Below are 8,091 nucleotides of genomic sequence, written 5' to 3' on the forward strand. Positions count from 1 at the left end.
TTTATTTGAGGGAACTGTTGATTTACAACGTATTACGATATTTCTTTCTCCTATTGGTAATATGTCGGGGTCCCTATATAGACTAGATAGTAAATTAACACGACTTATTGTTATTAATAATGTTTTTTTTTAATGATTCTATTTTTGTCGAGGTGAAATAATGTATATTTGTAAAAACCATGTACATGTCAAATTACAACGTTGTGTCTTTAATAATAATAATACAAAAAATATAACAAAGCAAATGATAGAGGTCATTGTGTCTCCCTGGTTCATTATCAAACCGCATTAGTTGTCGTATTAGCGATATCAAAAGTTGACGTCTGTACATGATCCAATGATTGCATTATCAGTTTTCCCGACAGTTTATGCTTATAGAGGACGAACATCTTTTACTGAATTAAAAGCGATAACCAGCAAACATGGCATTCCTAAAATATTCTGATTTTACTTTGTTTCAGTGATTTTCTATATTTTCCGCTGCATGTTGGGGTTATAGACAAGTTGTCGTCGTTATAGCGTTTAAGCTCTTACGTTCGTAAGGTTTCATGTCAGCTTTTTCCGTTAGCATTTTAGTAGGTTTTACAAGGTGATCAATATAAGATACGCGTACGACAGGAAAACTGTAATTCTTCTTCCCGTTTCAAAAAAATGTAAAATATCTGGTATATATACAATGTACATGTATCGGCCGATTTTTAATAAACAAACAAAAATCTCTTCTTTGATCAATTGTAACGAAATTATTTATTTTTAGATGAGCGTACACAATCTGTAATGACAAGAACGCACAAATATCTATAGCTATATAAGAAAATTGAGTTGACTATCTTGCGCGTATATTTTGGCTTTTCTGACTGGAAGGTTTTTTATATAAAAAGCATAACTAGATCTGATCACGTTTTCCTGAACTATAAGAGTTAGACAGGTGTAGGAGTAGCTAAGCTCTTATGGTAAATCAATTTTCTGGAATAAGAAAAATAAACCAAACGGTTTTGAGTTTGAGTAAGTGTTATAAGAAGGTCAAAGACTACAACCACTAAATGTTACAACGACTAATTATGATAATTGTCAAGAATGAATGTGTTTCACATTTATTCAGTGTCTTAGTGTTCCTAAAAGAACCTTTGCGTCTCGGTCAGTTTCTGGTCTAGGTCAATTTTTGAAAAAGTACAGATAAGGAATGTGTACTGTGATAACTTTTGCATAGTGTCAAATATCGAATCCATTGACAAAGCATAGCAAGCGATACATTTTTTTTGGTATTCTACTACATCATCATATAGTACTACTGGAGTTAGGCAATCATCTTTACATTGCTATTTATATAAAAAATATTTACTGTGCGGGAAAGTGTTTGCCTGCTAGCAATGTATTTTAAATAGTATTAACAAATTTATGTCATCGTTCATGACTGTGACTGTCTCGACTTAAGATTCATATCTATTTATTTCCATAACACATATTGAGAATATATATCCTCTTCCAGCGAATCTAAACTCTGCATCAATAGATATATGTGCCTAGTAACATATCTATCATAGACAAAACAAGATACTCACAACAAAGACACCCGTATGATAATCACTTGGCATCGATTAAACATGTTTTGTTATAGTATATCTCCTATATAATAGAGCATATCTTATTACAAATGTCGTATATGCAATTTATTTCAATTACTTATCACAATAATTTCGATGAGAATTACACAAAACAAGTCGTATATAATAACTTTTTACATAATCACGACACATGTGTGTATATTTATGAACATATATATGTATATAAACAATCATCTGTCGATTCATAGGATCCTTATTATGTTCAATTCAGACTCTTATTTTTTTAAACTTTCAAAGTTTTAACATTTGCCCGCGTGTGCTCTAGGTCACATCCCACTTTATATTACATAGTAAGATTGACGAAGTCACTTGGTAACAGGCAGATCATAAATTATTGTGTATCTGTCACCTCTAAGTTTAGTTTATTGAAATCCACAGCTACTACTTTACTGCACAAGATGTGTCCAGAAACGTAACGTTTTTATAGTCAAATGTTAATTTGACAAAAAATCGTATACAATATCAATAAAATATTGTTTTTCATCATCATCATCATCAACAACAACAACAACAAATGATAATATGTAGAAACTTAATCAGTGAAGAATCCGTAACTAACAAAATGTAATTAAGTAATGTTCTCAAGAACCACAACAACACCAAAAACAAGATATGTTTAAAGAATAAAATAAAAACAAAATGTAATGTTACATTAACGTGCTTATTTCAGCATTGAACGCCTTTAAGTTAGCATTCATGTTGGCAATAGGTAATAGCCAAATTTTAAAATCAGATCTGGCACTTTCTCATCAAAATAGTGCCTTTGATTTTTTCGGCTTCTAGATCAAAGGGAGAGATCTCCTACACAATTTATGCGCAACTATCGTTACACATTAATTAAGCAAAATGTTTAAGTGAAGTGCTTTTATGCATCCTCCATCTTGTCAGCAAAAAATGGATTGGTGTAAAATGGCTACCGGATGGTGACATTTCATATGACGATAGCGGCTCTGCATTGATTATAAACAAAATAAATACAAAATGTAATCTTATATCAACATGTTAATACATTTTTTACTGTAGTGGCCAGTGAATTGGTTATAATCTATCTCTATCAGAACTTTCAAATGGTTAGTTTACAGGTCAAGGTACTATTAATAGGCTCCAAATATCGACCATCAGGGACGCAATTGTGTAAAAACCAATTACCTCAATTATAGAGTATTAACACAATTGGAGAGATAACACCGAATACGGTCAGCCAGTTACACCTTGGTGATGGTACCATTCTACTGGGAGGATACTGGCTGATTATAGCATTACACCATCATTAATACTCAAGAGGATATCCATCATAAAGTCAGTCATTTACAAATTATCAATAATAAAAGAAAACAAATCTCATATCCAGTAGACACGGGGTTTTGGAAATTTTCTTTAGGTAATGACAGGTTCAAGCGTATTTGCGTCCAATTTGCGTTCCCTTAATACCAAATACAGCTATTAGTTAATGATTTTTGTGTTATTACGGATATGAAACATTTTTAAGAAAGGAACATTTTCAACTGGTGATTTATACTTTTTATACTATATATTTTTTTTATACTTTATACTATTTATACAGAAACGAGATGCAAAAAAAAATGTTTGCGTAGAATGGAAAATGACGGTAAATAGGCTGAAATGGATATTTTATATACATATACACAGTGCAAAGAAATATGACCTACAACCTTATTTATATTTCTTTAGTTACCCCAGTAACATGATTCCTTATATGAAGCAATATACGTATTTCACCTACATATTCACGAAGCTACTATATTCGTAATGTGCAACAACACTTAAATACAAACTTAAACTTAAAAATATACCAAATGACCTTAAGTCCATACTTCAATGAAGTAATATGTTCTTGATCTGATTCCATTGCGTAGACAAATAACATCTTTCAACTAATCATTCTAAGTAATCCGTTTTTATCATTATCTGCTATGTCATCTGATTTTGGTTTTCGGGAGGAGGAGGAAAAACAGGGGCCGTAGCCGGAGTAACGGCATTAGAACCGGGTGGGACTGGAGGAAGAGGTCCATTGGGTGGAGGAATGTAATTGTAGGCGGGAGGAGGTGGCAAGGCTTCGGGTTGGTAGGCAGGTAAAGGGTTCATCTGAATCCGCGACGGATTTGCTGCATTTGGCGGTCGGTGAAAAACTTCGTGTCCGTGGTGAATGGGAGGCAGGTGATGAGGAGGTGCATGGTGGGGACCCCAAGCTGAAACGACAAGAGTTTCAGTTAGTGAACACCGACTAGTTTAAACATAATGTTATTGTTAGATGTCATAAACATTTATTGAAGGATTTACGTGGATATATTTTTTCTATATTATGAAAGTAATTTTGATCAGACTGCGGAATAAACTTCCTCAAGAATAGTTCTAGTTAGACCTAATTTCTGTACGTGCTACATGTATTTAATATGATATGTTCTCATAAGAACCAGCAGCGATATGAATGAGTCGTATGTTGAGCTAACCTGGTGCTGTCGGATACGGTGGTCTATTCACAACAATTCCATCATGTATCCTGTTTTGTGCCTTGTAGCAATGGCAGCACAACACGAAGAGGATGATGACCATGGCGATAAAGAATATACCTCCTAGTACACTGCCAAGCACGATAGCTATTCTATAAATCAACACAATAAAGTTCATTTGACGATTTTATATAAAAGTCCCTACTTCAACCTAGGCATCCTCGATATTTCAGGAGTTCCGATCACTTACAATCTCTACACTCCTGTCTCATAATAAAACTGAAGACAGTTCAGAGGAAAAAATCTGAACCAATCACAGGCCAGCAACAATTTCCTTTGAAGACTACAGAGAGAGTGACGCCCAACTTCAAAGCCACACAGTGACAACTACAGTGTACTGTTATACGGTTCTTTTGATGTACATCAAAAGACTAAATTACATGTTCTGTTCTGTTGCCTCCAGTTTTACTTTGAGATAGTCCAGGGGTGTAGAGATCGTAAGTGATAGGAACCCCTGGAATATCGCGGATGCAACGTAGATCGTATAGCATTTTACTTCACATAGAAATACTATTATACTGACAGATACTAAGGTCTTTGATATGTTATAGTGTTATCTTTTAAAATCCAGTTTCATGTTATGTTAGAAACAAATTTTCGACTTCGTTCCAGTTTCAGTATTAACTCATTCACCACTGAGAATTCATAATGAAGCGTTCCAAAATTTGAATCAGAAGAGTTTAAATGTGTCTTCGTGGTGAATGAGTTACCCACAACCAATATAAAAATGTCTACTTGTAGGTAGCTCTCATTTTGAAAACAAAAATAAATATCACAGTTAAAGATGTTCCACCGCCGACACAGCATAAACAATACCTATCACTTGAATAATAACTGATGCTTAATTGTGTATATAGTGTCCAAATAGCACAAAATACATAGGAAATAATTTATTTTGTTTTGGTACATGCGCAGTCAGTACTTCATTCGATATAAGCATAATGCCATGATTTTTTTCGGAACGTAATTCACTATTTTTAATATTTTCATGTTGAACTAAAATGATAAGCTCGAACTTTTAATGGTGTAATGTTAGTACTTTTTGTAACCGAAAAATACTTAATCGTCTGCTCATGTTTTTGATAGAGATAAATACCATTTGTCAGCTGTAGGGCATCTTTAATACATATTTGTTTTATAAATATTTTTCATATAAAGCTGAAGCTAAGATAGTACAACAGTATATATATCCTGTAAGGCAATCGCTCTATTCTTACAGATGGTCATCGTCTTTCACAGAGGATTGTGTAGTAGTTGCGGCACAGCACGTGTAGTCACAACATCCATCGGTACAGAAGCCCACATAGATCCAAGTGAAGTAGTAGGTATCATAGTGGTAACAGTAAGTACCAATTATACCTGGAACAAAACCAAATCAGTATCATTTCATAACGTCTAGGTCACATACAATTGTATTGATGCACCTTATATCATCCAGTTAATGATTTCATTTTGAATGTTATAATGGTCAATGTCTTATCTTTGTAAACGCACCAAATATTTCTAGACGTTTTACATTCCTTCATCTAATTAATCTCTAATGCCTTCATTAAGAGAAATATATATTAATAGAAAAACAACATAATTATTTTATCTTTAAGTTTATAATGACACATGTCCTATCTTTCGTACAGTCAATAATTAAAATCAATTCTTTTGGTTAGATATCAAGTATTCCTAGTCATATATAATATATCATGAGGATATTTTATGAGACATGGGTCGATTCATTTTTATCACATAATCCGCCTGATATCCAGTGATTTCGCCGTATAATATTTTTATTGGCTGGAAATTCATTGTGACGTCAGAAAGAAACAATAAAAAGAACCTCAGAAAAAATAACGTGGATTACGATGACGACGGGACAAAATGGCGGCCTCTGCTGGATTTTCGGAATATATTTTGACGTGAAATTCTTTGTTTTGTAGGTCTGTGTAGTTATGTGATAAAAAGTATCTTACATTTGTGTTCATTTCATATGAGCTTTTACGAAACTCGTCTTGAAGTTTTAAAAACTTCTCAGACTCGTCTCATAAAACCTCATATGAAATAAACACTCATGTAAGATCCTATATTTATGTATCAACTATTCCTAGTCATATATGTATCATGAAGAAATATTGTATGGATGTCAGTTCAATTACAGGCTTTTGATTCTATAGTTCTAAAGACATCTTTTGACACCTATAAGTGGATTCTGACCCAGTATTATACATATATAGAAGTGTCTGTATAACTAAAGAATCAAAAGGCTGCTTCTACTCCTCAAAATCAATTAGGCTGACAGTAGTATATATTAGTAAAACCACATGTTTTCGAAACACATATCTGTTTAAGCTAACAAATATTGATTAGAAATATAAATTCTATTGGCAAAGATATTACTTGCACTAACCAATGTAGAAAAGAATGCACAAATAAACGCTTTTATGATAACGATAAGTATAATTGAGATAATTATAGGCATAGATTTTCCTTCCTCAATGCAGGTAGATTGGAACACATCCAGAATTACTTCATACCAGTTCAGAGTACATGAGTACACACATGTTGGTCATGGCCCTTTAAATAATCTCACATCCAAAATGAATTGATGAGGTTAATTTTTTGATTCTGTATTAAACATGAAGGAATGTCCTATTTGATGTGTCAGGCTTTTCATAAGAGTACCACAACTACGGTCTCGAGCTCTGTTAGAGAGTCTAGGAGATGTCTGTAGGGGTAAGATCTCTATGTCTGGATTCCTCGTTAAATATATATATAATTATCAATAACTACAGACGATTTAAAGAGATATGATATATAAATGAAAGATTGGTACACTGGCAGGTTCCATGATAAAACACATTCAACTTTGGAGGTCTGTCAAAGCCTTGTACGTACGTCTGTATACTTTACAGGATTTAGATAGAAACATAGTTATCTGATATATTTAATGGAAGCACAACATTTATACGATTATCTGGGTTAGGAACGTAACAGTCGCTATATATTTGTTATAAATTTATTTGTCGTTTGTATTTTCTTACCTGGGATTTGTGCCACCGAAAGAAGGAACCAGATTACATGACTGGTAGCCATTTTGTAACGTAATTAGTCTCCACCAACTATGTATTTAAAACAAAACACGTAATACAATAGATCGCACACTTCAGTGACCGATCATTGTTAGCTATTCGAAAACACATAACGTACCAGTCAATATGTTAACTCTGTAATATTTAAATACAGAATCCACACTCACATTCCAATACTCATAAGTCTTAACATAATCCGACTTACTGTTTTTGAGCAAGTCGCACGAATGGACTTTAATCGGGAAGATTTTTCATGAAATACATAGCAAAGTCTATAAGCCTCCACTTTTTGTTCTGATATTACGACTGATGTAAACCACAACAAACGTAGACTATTTATGTTACTTGGTTGTGGTTCCATAACCAAACAAAAGAAATCATAATGACACTTCATATCAAGAAATACTATTTACAATACTATTAAAGTATGTGTGACGATTTCACATAACGATTGCGTGACTTTGACTTTCCTTCAATAAGGATAAGAATATATCTAACGGAGACTGATCCAGATTTGACCCAGAGTAGCATGGCGAGTGGCGTCGATAACGCTGAGATCTTTTTTTCTCTTAACAAACTTCATTTACGTAAACCATGTACAAGTTAAGGAATATCTTACGCTAACGTCTTTGATGCTTTCCAAAAGGAGGAACTCCTTAAATAGGACTATTGCTGAAAAGAAGGCTCTGTTACACACATCATATATATACTAGCATGCGTCGATGAATTTTACGATCGACACAGTTCATAGATAATCTTGTATGTGACTAACTACTGGCCTAAAACATGCCCATTTGACGCATTTATCCGTCGTTATACGGACGAAAAACAATGGTAATCAGTCACTGTTCCACC

At 33.5% G+C, this 8,091-nt stretch overlaps 1 protein-coding gene across 1 annotated transcript; it reads right to left on the minus strand.

Moving 5' to 3' along the window:
* Positions 1-715: 715 nt before the first annotated feature.
* LOC138334844 (uncharacterized) lies at positions 716-7,323 on the minus strand. The gene is made up of 4 exons (XM_069283614.1): positions 7,189-7,323; positions 5,374-5,515; positions 4,097-4,248; positions 716-3,835 (listed from the first exon to the last, which is right to left on the minus strand). Exons 1-4 carry the CDS (start codon positions 7,238-7,240, stop codon positions 3,558-3,560), a joined length of 624 nt encoding a protein of 207 aa, XP_069139715.1. The 5' UTR covers positions 7,241-7,323; the 3' UTR covers positions 716-3,557.
* Between the last annotated feature and the right edge of the window lie 768 nt (positions 7,324-8,091).

Source organism: Argopecten irradians, chromosome 11 (assembly GCF_041381155.1).
Source record: "Argopecten irradians isolate NY chromosome 11, Ai_NY, whole genome shotgun sequence".
In the NCBI taxonomy this organism is placed as follows: domain Eukaryota; kingdom Metazoa; phylum Mollusca; class Bivalvia; order Pectinida; family Pectinidae; genus Argopecten; species Argopecten irradians.

Excerpts from the sequence above, each read along its gene's own strand:
- LOC138334844 (XM_069283614.1), bottom strand. The coding sequence starts at position 7,240 with ATGGCTACCAGTCATGTAATCTGGTTCCTTCTTTCGGTGGCACAAATC. Across the intron at positions 4,249-5,373 it reads GTGAAAGACGATGACCATCT|AATAGCTATCGTGCTTGGCA; the intron begins GTAAGAATAGAG and ends GTTGATTTATAG. Across the intron at positions 3,836-4,096 it reads ACCGTATCCGACAGCACCAG|CTTGGGGTCCCCACCATGCA; the intron begins GTTAGCTCAACA and ends TTGTCGTTTCAG.